This window comes from Podarcis raffonei, chromosome 16 (assembly GCF_027172205.1).
Source record: "Podarcis raffonei isolate rPodRaf1 chromosome 16, rPodRaf1.pri, whole genome shotgun sequence".
NCBI classification, from domain to species: domain Eukaryota; kingdom Metazoa; phylum Chordata; class Lepidosauria; order Squamata; family Lacertidae; genus Podarcis; species Podarcis raffonei.
The window spans coordinates 18,822,767-18,842,576 of record NC_070617.1 but is presented as its reverse complement, the minus strand read 5'-3'; the positions used below and the strand labels follow the sequence as shown (position 1 = coordinate 18,842,576).

At 48.3% G+C, this 19,810-nt stretch overlaps 1 protein-coding gene across 3 annotated transcripts in view; it reads left to right on the top strand.

Moving 5' to 3' along the window:
- PCNX3 (pecanex 3) overlaps nt 1–19,810 on the top strand; it is a 139,465-nt gene that overhangs the window by 82,975 nt on the left and 36,680 nt on the right. The window contains exons 1-3 of one of the 3 annotated variants that reach the window (XM_053369637.1): nt 10,599–12,102; nt 17,734–17,927; nt 18,557–18,659. The exons of 1 other annotated variant lie outside the window; for it this stretch is intronic. In XM_053369637.1, coding sequence (XP_053225612.1) covers nt 11,950–12,102; nt 17,734–17,927; nt 18,557–18,659 — 450 coding nt within the window. In that variant the 5' untranslated portion in view covers nt 10,599–11,949. Of the gene's footprint in view, nt 1–10,598; nt 12,103–17,714; nt 17,928–18,556; nt 18,660–19,810 lie in introns of those variants that run through there. One more of the 3 variants, XM_053369638.1, reaches the window with a different exon arrangement.

Here is a 19,810-nt window from a genome sequence, read left to right as displayed (position 1 = left end):
TGACATAGGGGGCATCCTTGCCTCGTCCCCTTCTATATCTTACATTTTTCCTGTAATGGCATTATTTACAATCAGGTTTGCAGTTTGATCAGTTTAAATTGCCTTAATTCCTCTTATCAATGTGACTCCTAATTCCATTCCCCCCCCCTAATAATTTACGTAATTCATGGGCCTTAATTCATTTTTAATTCTTTTGAGTCTTGAAAAACTCCTCTCTCCTGAGTAGTTAAAGGTAAAGGTAAAGGTACCCCTGCCCGTACGGGCCAGTCTTGACAGACTCTGGGGTTGTGCGCCCATCTCACTCAAGAGGCCGGGGGCCAGCGCTGTCCGGAGACACTTCTGGGTCACGTGGCCAGCGTGACACAGCTGCATCTGGTGAGCCAGCGCAGCACACGGAAACGGCGTTTACCTTCCCGCCAGTAAGCGGTCCCTATTTATCTACTTGCACCTGGGGGTGCTTTCGAACTGCTAGGTTGGCAGGCGCTGGGACCGAGCAGCGGGAGCGCACCCCGCAGCGGGGATTCGAACTGCCGACCTTTCGATCGGCAAGCCCTAGGCGCTGAGGATTTTACCCACAGCGCCACCCGCATCCCTCCTGAGTAGTTAGTGACTAAGAAATAGCTGCAAGATTACTTCCACATCAGGAAAGGCCATCTGATTTCCCCCCCTTGTATATAATTTGATAAAGGTCTGTATGAGACAGAGAGTGCTCTGCTGTAATCCTATGGCTTTGTCTCACATACAGGTGATAGTGCAAAAGTTTATCAGTAAGTTTCAGGACAATATCTTCTGGTTATGTTTCCATCAACAGATTTTATCCTAAACCTATCTCTTGAAGAAAGCGCATCTAAGGCACCAGGTGCACTTCTGTCATTTCTTTGCCCTTCCCTCACTCTTTGTCTCCTTGTTTTGTAGTTGACATTTGGCAAAGTGGCTTTTGCTTGTTTCTCAAGCTCTTCAAAATCATCTCTAATTTTCCTTTAAAAATCCAGAAGTGAACTGTACAAACTTGTACAAGAACTCAATAACAGGTCTGATTTCTGAAGGGCTTTGCTGACCTTGTGAAAATGACCTAGCACCCAGGTCCAAAAATACAGCATAAACACAAATTCCAGTTCTTCCATTTTCTGCAAAAGATTGTTAGCTTGGAGCCTGGTCTCCCCCTTCCCATTAACATCAGAGTCAGGATGAGGTCCAGTTACCAACCTATGTTCTGGCCTCCGGCCTTTACAGGTAGTTCTGGACAGTCAACAGTGCAAAGGCTCATCGTCCTGGGGTTTTGAGGGAAGAGAGGTGTTGAGAGGTGACAAAACTAATATCCAATAAGTGCCCCCCCTTATTTCCATAACAAGTCCTTTATATTCTGAATAGTGACACCAGGGACCTAGATGGGGCAGGGCTTGTCAGGCCAACCCCTGCACAGTCTTATCAGGGCTGGCCTTAAGGCAATTGGAGCAATTTGACCAAACTGGGCCCCGCGGGCCGCTCCTAAGTAGGCCCCCGCACCAGGGCAATCTAGATGGATTTTATTTATATCTCTAAAATTCCAAATTGGGCCCCAGAGCTTCAAATTGGGCCCCACTGGCTAGCCCTGAGTCTCATAGTTGCTGGGCCTGAGTTGTGCTGCCCTCGCATGAAGTCTTAGGTTTGCAGTTTTGGGAGAGGAGAGACTGTGGTGCTGGGGAGTATGCAGGCTAGCAAGGCCCCCTAGATTTAGAGGTCCTAGGCTTCAGCTTATTTAAAGGTAAAGGGAACCCTGACTGTTAGGTCCAGTCGCAGACGACTCTGGGGTTGCGGCGCTCATCTCACTTTACTGGCCAAGGGAGCCGGTGTAGAGCTTCCAGGCCAGCATAACTAAGCCGCTTCTGGCGAACCAAAGCAGCGCATGGAAACGCCGTTTACCTTCCCGCCGGAGTGGTACCTATTTATCTACTTGCACTTTGACGTACTTAGCCTATACATAAATCTGGCCCTGGCTCCAGAGGACCTCCCTGGGCCCCATAGCCTCCTAGGCAGAGGTGGAAGGGCAGCACCAGGAAAGGGGGCAGAAATACCCTCTGGCCTCATTCTGGCTCCCAGGGACACACACCACATCTTCTGCATTAAAAGTCGCTGGGAGATGTGCTCTTGGGGGGATGGAAGCAACCAAAGAAATGAATACAGGAAGGCAAGATACTTACTCTGAGGTGGGGGAATCTTCGTGAAATGGCCAGCAGCAGAGAAATGCTACTGGCTGTTAGTTTCCTTTCTGCCTCACTTCCCCAAAGGGTGTAAAATCGGAGGTCCTGCGGGAGGAAAGAGTGTCTCAGAGTCAGGGGCCAGTCTGGGCCAAAGCGGCCCTCCGCTGCCCCCATCACAGAGTCCCTGGCACTCCCGAACCATGAGGGTTGCCACTTTTGGCCTTGGGCCAAATTGGGGGCCAAACAGACAGGGGACTCTGTGCCCCAGAAATGGGACAGTCTGTTGGGTAAGGGACGGGGGGCAACCCTAAACCCACTCCTGATGCCATCAGGACACTTACAGTGAGCAGCTGGAGGAGGGTGCCAGCATTGGGGGCCTCCAGAAGGAGACCCCCCCAGGCAGGCTCAGGAAGTGCCTCTTCAGTTCCTGTGGGAAAAGAGAGAAGAGAGGTTGAGTGCTGGGTTAAATCTTGCAAGGGTGTGAGAAGAAGACAGAGATGTGCAATGGGAAGTCAAAGCAGAGGACATACCTCTTTATCTTCCTCCTTTTCTGCGCCCCCAAGAACAGCCTCCACTGTCCTATGCAGGATAGCACTGACCGTATCGCAGCTGAAATGGGGTCTCATGAAGGTGGAGAGAGAAAGGAGAGGGCTTAGCACATCTGCAAAGAGAAGGACATGGGGACAGGTGAGTTCGTCCCTGAGCCCCTGGCAAGGCTATTCCAAGAGTTTTCTCCTGGATTCCAAGTCCTACTACAAGGGAGGGGCACCCCAGGCCTTGGGGGCCAATCCTGGCCTCCTGCCCCCAGAACATGGCTCCCCAGGGAAGGTGCCCCTCTCACTGACAACTCCCCACCCTGCCCCACAGCCCAGCCCCCTGCTTCCTCTATCTGACCCCACAAAATGGGGTGGTCACGGGGGGGGGGGAAGGGATTGGGTTTCCGGATGCTGGCCTAGCTGCCCCCCTAGCCCATTCCTGCCCTCCTCTGTCCCAAAAAGGAGGGCCACTTGCTCACCTGACGCCATGGGATGTTCTGGGCCTTGCAGGGGGGCCCACCCGGGGGGGCCCACCCTGTTGCTGATGCTGATCAGGCATCTTAAGCACCTTAACTTAGAAGAGACGAGCAGAGAGAGTGACTCAGAAGCCGGCAGCCCCAATTCTTGTGGGGTGTTTGTGTGTGAGGAGGGGGCATCTGGCCCAATTCAGTCCATCTCTCTGCAGTTCAGTGACCTGAAAGGGCATCACCAGAGCGGGAAAGAGGCAGCCCAGAGCATGAAGGGCTGGCAGAGAGAGAAAGGAGGCCCCAAGTGCTATGGGTTCAAGAGCTCCAACCCAAAGGAAAGAGAAGCATTGCCAACTGCTCTGCCTCGTTTTAGGACAGCCCTGTCCTTCCTGGAGAGGGAGGAGACCCCTAGGAGGGTCCTCCAAGCATCAAGGTATCCCAGAAGAGGAGCAGGACACGAGGAAGGTGGTGATTTCTTCCATGGAGCCAGAGAGACCCCCAGGAAGGGGGAGAAGGCTGATGTCGTAAGGCAGTTGGAGAGATGCAAAATGGAGCCAGACAGAGGTGTAGCGGTTGGAGGGCTGGACTAGGAGGACCTGGGAGAGCAGGGTTCGAATCCCCACTCAGCCATGAAGCTCCCTGGTGGACCTTAGGCCAGCCTAGCCTACTTTGCAGGGCTGCTGTGAAGATAACAATTGGTGGCAGGGAGAACCATGAAGGCCACCTTGAGCTCCTGGGAGGAAAGTGGACTAGGAATGTCCTTGTTGTTGTTTAGTCGTTTAGTCGTGTCCAACTCTTTGTGACCCCATGGACCAGAGCACGCCAGGCACTCCTGTCTTCCACTGCCTCCCGCAGTTTGGTCAGACTCATGTTCATAGTTTCGAGAACACTGTCCAACCATCTCGTCCTCTGTCGTCCCCTTCTCCTTGTGCCCTCCATCTTTCCCAACATCAGGGTCTTTTCCAGGGAGTCTTCTCTTCTCATGAGGTGGCCAAAGTATTGGAGCCTCAGCTTCAGGATCTGTCCTTCCAGTGAGCACTCAGGGCTGATTTCCTTCAGAATGGAGAGGTTTGATCTTGCAGTCCATGGGATTCTCAAGAGTCTCCTCCAGCACCATAATTCAAAAGCATCAATTCTTCGGCGATCAGCCTTCTTTAGGGTCCAGCTCTCACTTCCATACATCACTACTGGGAAAACCATGGCTTTAACTATACGGACCTTTGTTGGTAAGGTGATGTCTCTGCTTTTTAAGATGCTGTCTAGGTTTGCCATCGCCTTTCTCCCAAGGAGCAGGCGTTTTTTAATTTCGTGACTGCTGTCACCATCTGCAGTGATCATGGAGTCCAGGAAAGTAAAATCGCTCACTGCCTCCATTTCTTCCCCTTCTATTTGCCAGGAGGTGATGGGCCCAGTGGCCATGATCTTCGTTTTTTTGATGTTGAGCTTCAGACCATATTTTGCGCTCTCCTCTTTCACCCTCATTAAAAGGTTCTTTAATTCCTCCTCACTTTCTGCCATCAAGGTTTTGTCATCTGCATATCTGAGGTTGTTGATATTTCTTCTGGCGATCTTAATTCCGGCTTGGGATTCATCCAGCCCAGCCTTTCGCATGATGAATTCTGCATATAAGTTAAATAAGCAGGGAGACAATATACAGCCTTGCCGTACTCCTTTCCCAATTTTGAACCAATCAGTTGTTCCATATCCAGTTCTAACTGTAGCTTCTTGTCCCACATAGAGATTTCTCAGGAGACAGATGAGGTGATCAGGCACTCCCATTTCTTTAAGAACTTGCCATAGTTTGCTGTGGTCGACACAGTCAAAGGTTTTTGCATAGTCAATGAAGCAGAAGTAGATGTCTTTCTGGAACTCTCTAGCCTTCTCCATAATCCAGCGCATGTTTGCAATTTGGTCTCTGGTTCCTCTGCCCCTTCGAAATCCAGCTTGCGCTTCTGGGAGTTCTCGGTCCACAGACTGCTTAAGCCTGCCTTGTAGAATTTTAAGCATAACCTTGCTAGCGTGTGAAATGAGTGCAATTGTGTGGTAGTTGGAGCATTCTTTGGCACTTCCCTTCTTTGGGACTGGGATGTAGACTGATCTCCAATCCTCTGGCCACTGCTGAGTTTTCCAAATTTGCTGGCATATTGAGTGTAGCACCTTGACAGCACCATCTTTTAAAATTTTAAATAGTTCAGCTGGAATATCATCACTTCCACTGGCCTTGTGTTTTCTGGCAGTGCTTTCTAAGGCCCATTTGACTTCACTCTCCAGGATGTCTGGCTCAAGGTCAGCAACCCTTCATGGATCACTGCCTTGCCGTGGCGAAGGGGCTTGAATAACTCAGAGAAGCTATGAGCTATGCCGCGCAGGGCCACCCAAGATGGACAGGTCATAGTGGAGAGTTTTGACCAAACGTGATCCACCTGGAGCAGGAACCGGCAAGCCACTCCAGTATCCCTGCCAAGTAAACTCCATGGACAAAGACAACAGGAATGTCCTAGTAAATGTAAATGATGAGAGGGGAGAGAAAAGGGAAGGGAGGGAAAGAGTGTGGAGGAGCTGAGCTCTCTGGAGAAGACTGGCCGGGTTGATTTCCAGAGAGCTAAGGCTGTGCAGGGGACCCCAGGACTCACACCCCGCTCCCAGGAGACCAAGAGAAAGCAAAGGAATGCTACTTACAGTCTGCACATTTTGTTCACGAAAAATTCCCACCCTCCTCTCTAAACTAGCTATCTAAAATGCCCACCCAAACCTAACTCTGACCCCACCCCAAACCCCACCCTAAGCCTAACACCCGCCCTAACCCTACACCCTAACTACTCCTCTATGTACAAAATAAATATATACAAACTATATACAAAATGTGCACAAATGAACACAAAATAAAAATGTAAAATAAAAAATATGAAAATAAAGAACAAAAAATAATATAAAAGTGTTAAAATAAAAAGTAAAATAAAAATAAATAAAGTAAATAAAATAAAATGAACAAATCAAATAAAATAAAAAAAACAATCAAATGAACACCTCTCCTTATCGTCTCCAACCACCACCACCACCACCACCACCACCACCACCACCTCTCTCTCTCTCTCTCTCTCTCTCTCTCTCTCTCTCTCTCTCTCCTACTCAACTCGCCTCACTACTAACCCACAATAGCCACCTGCAAGTCAGTGGCTTTTAAGGGAGAAGCAAGAGATGGCACAAAGGAGGGCAGGTCCTTGTCACCGTGGCAACCCCCCCCCACCTGGACCTGGCCCCTCCTGAGAGGTGATGCTCCACTGTCAGAACTTGGAGGCACCTGCTGTTCTGCCTGCAGCTGGGCTGCATTTTCTCTCAGATTCATGTCCGGCATTTCACATCCTTCTTCCTGCAGCCCCATTTCCAAAGGGAGATCATCCCCACATCCTTCAAGGGTTCTCCATAGCGCAGGATTGGACCATCTGCTTTGCATGTAGGTCTTCTGTCCTGAGCGGCATCTACGGGGGGGGGGCTGGGAATGTCCCCTCATCTGAAACCCTGGAGAGCTGCTGCCAGTCAGTACAGGCTAGTTGAAGAAGGAAGCTGAGCAGCTGGAAGGTGAGCAGAGGAGGGTGACCAGGATGATGAAGGGAATGGAAACCAAGCCTGATGAGGAACAGTTGAGGCAGCTGGGTATGTTTAGCCTGGAGAAGAGGAGACTGAGAGGAGAGAAGAGAGCCATCTTCCAATATCTGAGTGCTGTAAGTTTGCTTTCTGCTGCTCCAGAGAGGAGGGCAGGAGAGGAGATTCGGACTAAACATTAGGAAGAACTTTCTGATGGTAAGACTCTCTGGGCGGTGGTGGACTCTCTTTCCTTGGAGGCTTTGAAGCAGAGGTTGGATGCCAATCTGCGAGGGATTCAGCTGCAATTTGGGGAGCGCATGGCACTGGCCTACTTTACAGGGTTGTTGTAACCACACAGGGCTGCTGAGCTTCCAAAAGTTCCTGACAAATGTCGAGCCTTCCATTTCATTGTGGGGAACAGATGCAGCGCATCAGGAGGCGTCCCTCAACTTCCGTTTCTTTTCTCTCCTGCAGCCAAAGGGGCCAGACTGGATTACCAAATAGGCAGAGTAAGGGCCAGCCCCGGCAGTGTAGTGCCCAGTGCCAGCCGCGGTTCGTTATGTTTGTTGACTAAATTAAAAAGTTTTGTGAGCCCACTTTAAAAACAACAACAACTCATATTTTTGTCATTTTGTTACCCCCCTCAGTGATGACATTCAGGGCGGTCTGCACCCTCCGCACCCCCTTCCTCCACCACTGGCTCATCTTGTATTCTAGGTAAGCTCTTTAAGAGTGGGGGCATATCCACACTGGTGCTTGTTTTTTGCAGTTGTACTCACACAGCACCTCAGCTTCCTGCAGTCCACATCAACAGTAGGCTGCAGAATAGTGAAATTAAGTAAAAAAATTCATTCTTAAGAAATTTCCATTGTGAAAAAGGGTTTTAAGTGCTTATGCTCACAATGTTAAGTAAATAAACCAGAAAATAACACTTGCAACTGTTAAGTATCTTATTTTTCCTTCTTTTAATAATTTCATTGTGTGGGAGGGTGACAATAAATTTTCCGCACCGGGTACCACTTGACCTTGCTACGCCACTGTCCCCCAGCTCATCAGTCAGGCTCTGAGCCCAAAGCCAGTCCCTTTCCTTGCCTCTTTTCCCAGCTCCGCCCACCCTCCCCTTGCCTCAGGCCTCTGAGAAAGAGACTTTGGGACTTTGCCCACTCTAAACAAGGCAAATCCAGACGCCTTCCCTGAGCAGTCTCTCCTTGCCTTGACAAAAGGCGGGCAGCAGTGTCTCGGAAACCGGGTGGCAAGCTGGACTCTGGCCTGATTCACTGCAGCGCAGTTTGGGGGAGAAGGGGAGACAAGCCACCTCATCATACAACTGTACGTCAGGCAATGAAAATCCCCCCTTTGTATCTATTAAAATTTAATATTTAATTATCGGTTTCTTCCCTTGCCAGAGAAACCTAGAAATATATTTTTGCCATTCTTTGAAGCATCTTGTTCTGCCTTCTGTTGCGAGTGGTTTGAAATAAAAATAGCATTTTAGGCAAAATATTCATTTCTATAACCAAAATTCTTCCCATTACGTTTCCGAGCACAATTCAAAGTGTTGGTGCTGACCTTTAAAGCCCTAAACGGCCTCGGTCCAGTATACCTGAAGGAGCGTCTCCACCCCCATCATTCTGCCCGGATGCTGAGGTCCAGCGCCGAGGGCCTTCTGGCGGTTCCCTCATTGCGAGAAGCAAAGCTGCAGGGAACCAGGCAGAGGGCCTTCTCGGTAGTGGCGCCCGCCCTGTGGAACGCCCTTCCAGCAGATGTCAAAGCGATAAACAACTACCTGACATTCAGAAGACATCTTAAGGCAGCCCTGTTCAGGGAAGTTTTTAACGTGTGATATTTTACTGTATTTTTGGTTTTTATGGAAGCCGCCCAGAGTGGCTGGGGAGGCCCAGCCAGATGGGCGGGGTATAAATAATATATTATTATTATTATTATTATTATTATTATTAGTTTTTATTCTTCCCCATAACTCAATATTTTTTCTTATATCTTTCCATGTCTTTACATAAGTACCTCGAAATATATTGGAGTTTTTCGCTGTTAACCATATTTCCAGATACTTCAGCTTTTTCTCAGTTGTCAGCCCACTGGCCATCTGCCAATCTTTTTTTGCCTGTGCATCCATATTTTTCACTAAAACCTTAGTTTTATTTGTTTTAAGACCTGCAACTTCTTCATATTTCCTCCAATAACTTAGGTACACTTGTCAATGGTTCTTCTACAGAAAACACCACATCACCTGCAAAGGCTTTTAATTTATAATTCCGTTGGCCCACCCATATCCTCTTTATGTCTGAATTATTTCTTATCCTCCACACCAACACCTCTAGGGTGATTATAGATTATAGAAATGATAGGGGCAGGGCCGGATTTTGGTTTGATGAGGCCCTAAGCTACTAAAAGTAATGGGGCCCTTTATATGTCCAGCTGTCCTTTGTCAACAACAAATTGTTGCTGTTTTTTTGTGTTGAATATATGCTATATGGTAATTTATGGACCTGATAGGTATCTAAAGCCATTTGCACACAACAAAATATGTACATCATAGGAGCCTACACAACACAAAACACTGTTGCTGTATGTAGGTTTTTTTTAAAAAAAATTATCTTATATTTTGGAAATGTACATGCAGGGTTTTTTTTCCTTTAATTTTTTTGGGGCCCCCCAAGAGAGTGGAGCCCTAAGCTATAGTTTGTTTATACGTAAATCTGGCACATCAATCCCCAATCTCTCAGCCTCTGCAACCCTCCTCTTCTTTCTGCAATATGAGGATAAGAAGACCAGTCAGTTTTACAGGGTTGATAAAAGGATGCTAAAGTGCAATTCTATGCACGTCTTCTCAAAAGTAAGCCCCACTGTATTCGGTGGGACTTACTCCGTGGTGCTTTAGGAGGGCAGTCTGAGAATTACGGACAATTTTGCAAGGTTGGCTTCGATTATATATATTTAGCAAGCAGAACATTTCGAAAAAATCTATATGCAAGCTGCAAATTACTATATTTTATTGTGCCGAGGAAGTCAGGACTGAATGGGCCCGACCCGCCCACTTCACCCCGTCTTGAAATTAGAGGACGATGGCAGGAGTAGGGATTCTGGCACCTTTGTGCAATTCCCATCCATCAGTTGCTCTGCTACGCTTTGAGGGATTGGGCTAGGCATAGAGGTTCGTTTCTCAGTGGGAGATAGGGCTGCTTCTCATTTTGAGTGAGCCAATCGAAGAGAAGATCGTCACCTAAAATCCCGCCTTCTCAACCCGCTCAACAAAAAGAGGAACCTGGCAATGTCCGCCCTCTTCCCCCATCGAGCTCCGGTTTCAGACACGCATGCGTATTTTTCACTTTCGCTCTCTGCCGTTGAAGATTTAGGCGCGTGCGCAGGACCCTGCTTCCTTTGAACTGGCACGCATGCGCAGGAAGGTCAACGTGTGCGTAAGGCGCCTCCTTGTCTCATAGAGGTTAAAATGAAAGAGGACCATCAGTGCCGCTGGATAAGTCACTTTCAGGTTCCCATTGAACAAGCTTTTCAAGTGTCCTCTTCCAGCCGCAGAAGTTAGAGCTAGAGAAATACAGGATTGTGACCGTGACTGGAGAACAAAGTTCCCGCAGCAGGGCGAAGGGCAGCAGCAAAATGGAGCTCGTGCTTTTTTCTTTGTTGTTGTTGTTTAGTCGTTTAGTCGTGTCCGACTCTTCGTGACCCCATGGACCAGAGCGCGCCAGGCACTCCTGTCTTCCACTGCCTCCCGCAGTTTGGTCAGACTCATACTGGTAGCTTCGAGAACACTGTCCAACCATCTTGTCCTCTGTCGTCCCCTTCTCCTTGTGCCCTCCATCTTTCCCAACATCAGGGTCTTTTCCAGGGAGTCTTCTCTTCTCACGAGGTGGCCAAAGTATTGGAGCCTCAGCTTCACGATCTGCTTTTTTCTTACTCGGGTTTTATTCAGCGCGAATTCCCCCTCGTCACTCGCAGCATTTACAGATATTGAAAAACTCACACAACCAAAAATCCTACACGCAGAAAGCCTCGAGCTAGAAAAAGCGAGTCACTCCTATCTTTGTATCTGTTTTCCTTTTTTTTATAGTCGAAGAGGACTTTTCAGTAAAATACAGTATTGGGACTTTTTTTAAATTGCGGAGACAGACCTCACTGACTTCCCGTTCTGAAACCGAAATATATCTCTCTACACTTCATATATCTGCGATCCCGTCAAGAGCGACACCCCCATCCATGCTCTCCCTCTTGACCCTTCCCTTTTACTTCCTGCCTGCAAGGGGGAAACAGAAGAGGATGGCGCATGCGCGGTTCCGTGGCTGCTGCTCCTGCTGCTTCTCGGGCTCCTCTTCCGGCCTCCCCAGCTCCTGAGTAGGTTGAGGCACCGGGAGCCCCTCTCTGCTCAGGCCAAGTAGGGCTGACCTTTGACCCCGGAAGTGAACTGGACTTTGACTCCCTTTTATATTTTTTGGAGGGGGGGGCGGCCGTTCTCCGGCTTAATTTTGCTCTATACTTACCCAAGGGGCCCCCTAGCAATTTCGGGGCTGTCTCTTCCCGCCTGGGCCAGCACCCCCAGTTAGCACCCCCGGGGGCCATTTCCGGTGCAGGCTGGCTTGGTTTTGGGGTTCCCTCCGTCACTAGTTAGCGTTTTGGAGCAGCTTGTGCCATATCGAGCGTGGTCCCATTTTGCCGTCGTCCTCCCTCCTCCCCCCATTCCAGAGGCGCAGGAATCCCACTGCAGCCCTTGGGAAGATCCACCAAGGTGCCCTGGAAGAGCCCCATCTTTTGAAGCCAAGATGGCATGAGTCTTCATAGTGAGCCTTCATAGTGGAGATAGTGGAGAAAGAAGCTTCTCCACAGTGGAGGCTGGGGAGGGGGGGGATGGTTGCCCAGAGCGGGAGGGGGGGATAGTGGTGTGGCGAACCTGCCTTGCTGAATGGGGAGCATGGGCCTTTGGTGAATTGCCCCCCTCTCCCCACCCTGCTGCTATAGGAAAGGGTTTGTAGAGAGAGCTGAAGTAAGACCCAAAAGTGGGGAGGAGAGGGTTCTGGATTCCCCAGGCCTTGTGGATCATGGGCCTCAAGCTGCCTTGATGAAGGAATCTGTGAGTGCCAGCTGGGCAGTGGTGTTCCCTGAGGAGGAGGAGGAAGAAGAGGAGGAGGAAGAGGCGGCCCCACCGTGGACATGGGGTCGCAGGTCCTGCAGATCCTACGCCAGGGCGTCTGGGCTTCGCTGACCGGTGGCTGGTTCTTTGACCCGCACCAGAGCACCTTCTCCAACTGCTTCCACCTCTATACTTGGATCTTCTTGCTCATCTTCCCTTTCCTGCTGTACATGGTGAGTCTGGGTCTCAGTAGGCTGCGGGCGGGGGGGGGGAGAGTGTTGGTATGTTGGTGTTAACGTCTGTAGCACTTTTCAGGGTAAAAAGGGCTGTACAGCAGGAGCCTTCCGCCTTGCTGCTGCTTATACCTGGAGAAGCTTTCCCTCCTTATTTATTCACACATTTCTTTGTTATCTTTCAAGGCACAAAGGTACTGTATAGACAAGAACGTTAGAAGCTCTTGAAATTTCAGCTTCTTGCATCAATTAATCCCAGTGGCGGCTCTCCGTTTACTCTCATAGCCTGAATCTTGCAGTTAAGATAGTGTTGTCTTTGCAAAGTGAGAAGCTTGAAGTGAGAAGCTTAAACAGAGAAAGGAATAATTACTGATTGAATTTCAAGATGGGTGGATGGACAAGTGGCTTGGAATGCCTTGAATTTCAGGTCCAAGATGGAAGAGTCCAATGCCTGACTGATTGTCTAATGTGACTTAACTAAAAACATGGAGTGGAATATCTCTTCCCACCCCCCACCAGCCTTTTCTCTTTTTAGACCAGCTTCTAGCTCTCATGGTTCTAAGCAATGCCATCCTGGTGCTTGTTTGAGGAAATCTGAGAACTTGTCTCTCAGGAATCATCCAGGGAAGAAATTGAGCTGTTAGCTCTCACAGAAGTCATCTATTCCTGCAGGCTCTGTGCTGCAGGATTCAACTACAGCCTACATTGATGGATGGCTGTCCAGCTTCTGCTTAAATACCACTAGCAAAGGAGAACTCACTGCCTCCTGAAGTAGTCAGTTTCACTCTTGCTGTTAGGAAGTTGTTTCTAATGTTTATCCATCTGCTTCCCTGCAGTTACTACCCATTTGTTTAAGTCCTGTCCACTGGAGCACCAGGGGTCAAGCCTGCTCCATGTTCTTCTGCATGACAGCTCTTCAGATATTTGAAAAATGCTGTCATCTCTCCCCGCCTCCCCCCATTAATTTTCTCTTCTGCAAGCCAAACATATACAGTTTTCTCAATAGTTCCGCATTGAACTTCATTTACAAATCCCTTGCCGACCCAGTTGCAAACGTACAAACCAAAAGCCAGAGTCTAGTCCTGGCAGTTTTAGCAGATAAGTAATATTGCTGTGGCGCTGTGGGTTAAACCACAGAGCCTAGGACTTGCCGATCAGAAGGTCGGCGGTTTGAATCCCCGCGACGGGGTGAGCTCCCGTTGCTCGGTCCCTGCTCCTGCCAACCTAGCAGTTTGAAAGCACATCAAAGTGCAAGTAGATAAATAGGTACCACTCCGGCGGGAAGGTAAACTGTGTTTCCATGCACTGCTCTGGTTCGCCAGAAGCGGCTTAGTCATGCTGGCCACATGATCCGGAAGCTGTACACCAGCTCCCTCGGCCAATAAAGCGAGATGAGCGCCGCAACCCCAGAGTCTGTCATGACTGGACCTAATGGTCAGGGGTCCCTTTACCTTTTAATATTGCTGTGTAATGAGCAGAGACTCTGAGGACCAAAACTAGGTTTAGGGGGTGGGGGTGGGGGGTGGGTAGTAGCGGTTATTTGCACTACAGAACACTCCCGGTTCTGGCAAAAATCCTTCCAACCGATATGCACTTTGGGAGGGGAGTTGCCATTGGCAAAATAGCAAATGTGTGTGTTTGTGTGTTAATGGAGCTTATCACATAGGAAGAACCCTGCTGGATCAGACTTGCATCTTGTTTACCATGGTGACCCCCAACCATTCCATCAGAAACCAGCAGAGGGAGCCAGTGTTAGAAACTGAGATAGGAAAGCTAGGAGCTAAATGGCACCTTAAACCTAGGTTATGGGCGCAACAACAGAATGTCTAGGTGCACTTTTTTATAACCAGAATACAAAGCTGAAAATGAATAAATTGCAGCTAAAATATTATGTTTATTTTTCAGGTGGTCTAGTCCTTCCCCTGCCCACCCCCGTAATATCCTTAAGAGGGTCTCTTCTCCAGCCTTCATAGTAGCTGGAAGTGGGCAGGCAGAAAAAGGTCCTTCTTTCCTTCCACTCTGCAGTTTTAATCTGAAATCGTAGGCACAGTACTGCACCCAGAGCTCAGAAACTGATCGCGCTAATGAAATTCCCAGTTGCAACATGCGCCTAGAACAATGGGAGTTTCAAACACTGGAGGGAGCAACAGGACTAGGGCCCAATCCAGCCCTTCCTGAACTGCTTCCATTCTAGCCGGTCATTATTTGTTTATTTATTACATTACATTTGCACCCCACCTTTCCTCCAGAGAGCACAACTTTATGCTGTGTTCTGTTTGATGCTGGTTGCTTTGATACTATTTTTAATATATGTTTTGGCATGGGTTGATTTTATGTTTGTGCTTTGCTGATTCCTCGATTTTGCAAACACCCGGAAGATTTTGTTGATGAGTGATGTAAACTAGTGTTAGAAACTCAGGTATATAAGCTAATTGCCAAATGGCACCTTAAACCTGGGTTACGGTTGCCACAATGGAATGCCTAGCCACCTTTTTTTTTACAGTGACATTTATTATTATTATTATTATTATTATTATTATTAAACTCATTTTTATATTTTAAAGAAAAAAATCTCAAAGCAGTTTACAACACATTAAAACCTTAAATAAAACAATCCAAATTAAAAAAACCTCAAGCTTCAAGGAAAACATTTCAGATACAGTACTTCTCTAAGTGCATTTTGCTTTCCCCATATTTATTTACTGACTTAATTCCAGGTAGGGGATACCTTGTGACCAACAGTTGACAATACAGTATAATGGTTATGAGAATGTAGAAAATAAGGCGAGGAACTAATGTATACTCAGCTACACAAGATGTATAAAGAACTGCCATGGAACGCTGGGTGGGAAGTCTAAAAGATCTATTGTATAAAAATGGAAAATGATGTAATTGTAAAATTGAAAATTTAACGTGTATATATAGAGAGAACATATATATATATATAGAGAGAGAGAGAGAGAGAGAGAGCGCGCGCGCGCACTGCCCCATAGCAGAAGACCTCTAGGAAGCCAGTGTGGTGAAGTGGTTAGTGTGTTGGACTAGGACCTGGGAGATCAGGGTTCAAATCCCCACTTAGTCATGAAGCTCACTGGGCGACCTTGGGCTAGTCACAGCCTCTTAACCTACCTCACAGGGTTGTTGTAGGGATTAACTGAGGAGTGGGGGGGGGTGAACCATGGACTCTTTGGAGGAAAAGTTGGGACTTAAATGCAGTGAATAAGCTCTTTTGCTTGCCTGCTTAAGAAAGCTGGCAGGGCCAGCCAGATGGAGAGGATAGTTGCCAACCTGGCATCCAGAGATCTCTACATGATTGTAGCTGGACCCGCACCAGCTGCAAAACGCACCTGGCAAATTTTGATCACTGGTATAAGCACACTGTAAGTAAATAAATAAATAATAAAGAAACCCCAAGCCCTGGGAATTTAGTTATTGTGTCAGGCACAGTCTCGCCTTGCTGCTTGCAGTTGCTCCTTGCCAAGCATGTGTGAATCATAATGGGAAGATGCTGTGTGAAACTGGAGCTGGACGGCTGGTGCGGAGGAGGGGGGAGCGGGTCCTAGTGGCATGGGTATCTGTACATGGCTGGTGCTGCCTGGTGCCCGACCACTTTGACTCCCCTGCCCCAAATCTCTGCAGAAGGCTGAATCCTGAAGGATGGTTCGTGTTGCTTAGGGGAAGCTTGAAATGCCTTCTCCCAGCAATGTTTTCACTACAGGTCTGGAAAGTCAATGCTACTTCTGAACCTGCTTCGTCAGTGTTAATTTCTTGTCAATTTTCAGGTAACAACCCTGGAGAGCTGCTGCCAGTCAGTGTAGATAGTTCTAGTTGGACAGTGGTCTGACTTGGTATAAGGCAATTTTCTATGTGCCTATACAGAGTTATGGGGAATGGCTGTAAATGAGTGGTAGAACATCTGCTTTGCATGCAGAAGGATGGTCCCAGATTCAGTTCCCAGCACCTTGAAGTAGGACTCAGTTGGGTATAGGCCCATTCTGTGCAGTTGGGAATGGAGGGAAATCAGGGGTTCTGGAATATGGCTGTCAGAGCATCACTTAATAATGGCCAGATTTCTCTGAGTCACCGCTGCAAAGTGTCTTTGGGGTGAGACATGATGGGGTTGCTCAGGTGTGGGAATTTCACTGGCCCAATCAAGAGTGCCGCAGATGATGCATTCCAGTAGATTCTTTCCAGCTTTGGGACTAAAATAGGCTTGTTAGCAAAGCATCACCGCTGAAAGCAAATTGCTCACCAGTGTCCTGTTTGGATTTTGCCGCTGCAAGTCTGCAAAGCAAAATCCTCAGTCTGAATAATGCTCAGAAGACTCTCTGTACTAAACTGGGAATCTAGGTATCTGGCAACCCAGTCTGATGGGCAGGGTATAAGCAAAAAGTTGTTATTACTATGATTACTATTATTACTGTGTTGTTGTCATCAACTCTGACTGGCAGTGGCTGCCCCGTTCTTAGGCAGAAAAGAGTGCTTCCTGTATACTTTGAACTGGAGATGCTGGAAATTGAAAATGAGGCCTTCTTGGTATAAAGTATATGCTCCTCCACTGAACTGTGATACCTCTTTCTGGACCGTTAACCTTAGAGCTCTCTCTCCGCATCTGGTGAGGGAATTGAGCATCCTGATGTTCTCAGCATTCTTTTGAAAAAGATGAGTTTCTTTGTGCAGATAGCTTCAGTCAGGCTCAGTGGAGCTGTTTAGTTAAACATAGCTCTTTTCACCAGGCGTGGGAGTTGAACGTAAACATTAAAACATTCACTCATGGTGTCTGCACCAGCTTGAAGTTACAACACTGCCTTCTACATTCTCACAGTTAAAAAAATGTTTTGCTTCGAATGCCTGCACCTGAAAAAGAGTTCTGTGTTGCTCAGAAGCTCACTTCTGTCATTCTGAACGTGAATTGGTTCCAAAGAAGTACTGTGCCATTTGAACTGTGTTTGTTCGAAAGTTACAAAGGCACGGATATTCAGGTGTGCTTCTGAATTGGTTTCTGTTGTGCAAAGAACAGGTGCCTAGTGTTTGTGTGTGTGCTTTATGCAACCTATGCTGGGCATTGGGCTGCCACCAGATTGGGCTGCTGCAATGCACTTCCTGTGGGGCTGCCTTTGAAAATATACTGGAAGTTGCAGCTGGTGTAAAATGCTGCTGCCTGAAAAAGACAGGCTAGAAAATCTGAATGCATAGCTCCGATTTTTGTGCCAATTGCATTGGCTGCCAATAAGTTTCTGGGCTCAATTCAAAGTGCTTGTCTTAACCTTCCAGATCCTAAATGGCTTGGGACTGGATACTATTGTGTTTGTGCACTAAATATCTGATTCAAAGATCTTTTTTGAATGCCTGCTCTTCGGATCAACTAAGCTGGTGTGCACAGGAGATGGGACCTTCTCAGAGGTAGCCCCAAAACTCTGGAATTCCCTTCCAGTTGGATCATGCCTTTCCCTTTCGTTACAATAATGTAGACCTTTTTCCTTCCGGCTACTTTTAATACGTGCACTAAAAAGCTGCGCATTTCAGAACAGCGCACTCAAAGTGGTTTGTTGATTTCTTTAACATGGATGCTAATGCCTGCGGTATCTTTATCTACTCCTTTTTATGCACAGCTATTTTTTTCCCTGGCAGGTGATGCCTCCCAGTATCGTGGTGGCAGGTGTCTACTGCGCGGTGGTTGCCACCTTCTTTACCACAGTCAAGACCATCAACTACCGCCTGCACACCATGTTTGATCAGGGTGAGATTGTGGAGAAGAACTCTGCACTCGCGGAGGGTGCCAAGGCTGACGATGGCGCTGCAGCGGATGAGGGGAACTTGACCAGGTGAGCAGGGGTGTGAGAGGGTACGTCTCAACTTCTTGAGGTTGGGCGACTTGCCTTTGCCCTGCCTCTCTTCTCGTCCCCCTCATACTCTACTTGGTTACTGGCCAGATTATTTTTTTTATTCTTATTTGATGTGACAGTGTTGCTTCAAAACATAAAGTGAGCCCTGCTAGTTTAGGCCAAAGGCCCATCTAGTCCAGCATTTTGTTTTCAAAGCAGACAGCTAAATGCCACAAGAAGCCCAAAAGCGGGATCCGAGTGTAGCATCACTCTCCCCACCTGTGATTCCCAGCAGCGAGAATCTAGAAGCACATTGCCTCCGTCAGCTGGGGACAGAATTTAGCTTTGTGGTCTAACGAATCCCATTTAGCAGCATAGGAACTTAAGAAACTGCCCAATACCAAGCCAGACCGTTGGTTCAACTAGGTCAGCGTTGTCTACAGTGTCTGGCAGTGGCTCTTGAGGGTTTCAGGCAGGGGACATACCTGGATACGTCATTGAGGATTGAACCTGGGACCTTCGGCATACAAAGCAGATGCTGTACTGCTGAGCTTTAGCCCCTCACCAATCAGTATTGTTTATAATTTTAATCTTGGCCCTGCTCCATTCCTCTTCCTCTCTCCTTGCAGAGACCCTGGCGGGGTGGAGATGACAGTGTTTCGGAAGGTCAGCTCCACACCTCCGGTGAGATGCAGTTCCCAACATTCTGTGTTTGGCTTCAACCAGGTCATGGTAAGAGCGAGGAAGCTTCTCTAAGGGTTGGGAAATGGGGGCTGAGAGCACTGGTGGCGTTATTGGGACCACAGTCATCCTTTGGCGGGAGAAAGGATCAAGGGGACAGCACTGGACCTGGCACCGCATAATGAGCTGCTGAGACATGCCACCTTCCTTGGAAGCTTGGGGGGCAGGATGGCATAGGATGCTGCTGGGAAGGTGTTTTGTGGAATTGCACTGTCTGCTGTCTTCTCATTCTGCGACTCTAGGATTTATTTGCAGAGCACAGAAGGACAGATGCCAGGCTCTCGCCTGCCTGGATTGTGCATTGCAGAATCTTGTAAGAGCTAGATCAGATCAGTGGCCTATCCTGCTTCCCCCAGCGGCCAGCCCTCTCCCACTTGTGACTAGCATTCAGCGGCGTCAGGCTGCCTGTAATCTGGAGGCAGATTACAGCCAATGGGACTAGTAGCCCTGGACAGCCTTGTCCTCGGTCTGTCTAATTGCCTTTTGCAGGCCTCTAAACTAGTGGTCGTCACTGCATCTTATGGGAAGTGGATGACATCATTTAGCTTACGTGCTTTGTAAAGATGTATTCCCTTTGGTCTGCTCTGAATAGCCCACCACTCAGCTTCCTTGGGTGACCCTGGGTTATAGCATTGTGAGAGGGGGGATGACCTTGACCATGTTATCCCATAGTTGGTTCCCTTCCCCCCACCCCACCCCCAAAGCCCCCAATGTTGTAGCCTTTCCTTTATCTTGTGTACGTAAAAGACGTAGCTAAGGTTAACTCAGCATGCGCAAACTTAGGGACATCCCAGTTTTCAGGTGGGTGGCCTGGCAGTTGCTGATGCTGCCATCCCACAAGGAAGGTGCAAACCTGATCAGAAGCCCAGGACTCCCAGGGGCTACTCATTCAAGTGAAAGCAGAATATGTGTAATAAATAAAAACGAGAACAGCAGCAATGATAAGAGCATCTGAGCCCTGCCCTTCAACAGGGAGGCACTCTAGATAAGCCATCGAATGCTCTGGTTGAAATTAAGTGCTGCACGGGAGCAGTGGGGTAAGGGGTCGGGTGCTTGGCCCTCCAGGGGGTGGGCTGCACTTCAGCACAGGATCAAGAGATCCTTGCATGAAGGGTGCCCCCACTTCCCTCCACCTGGACCTC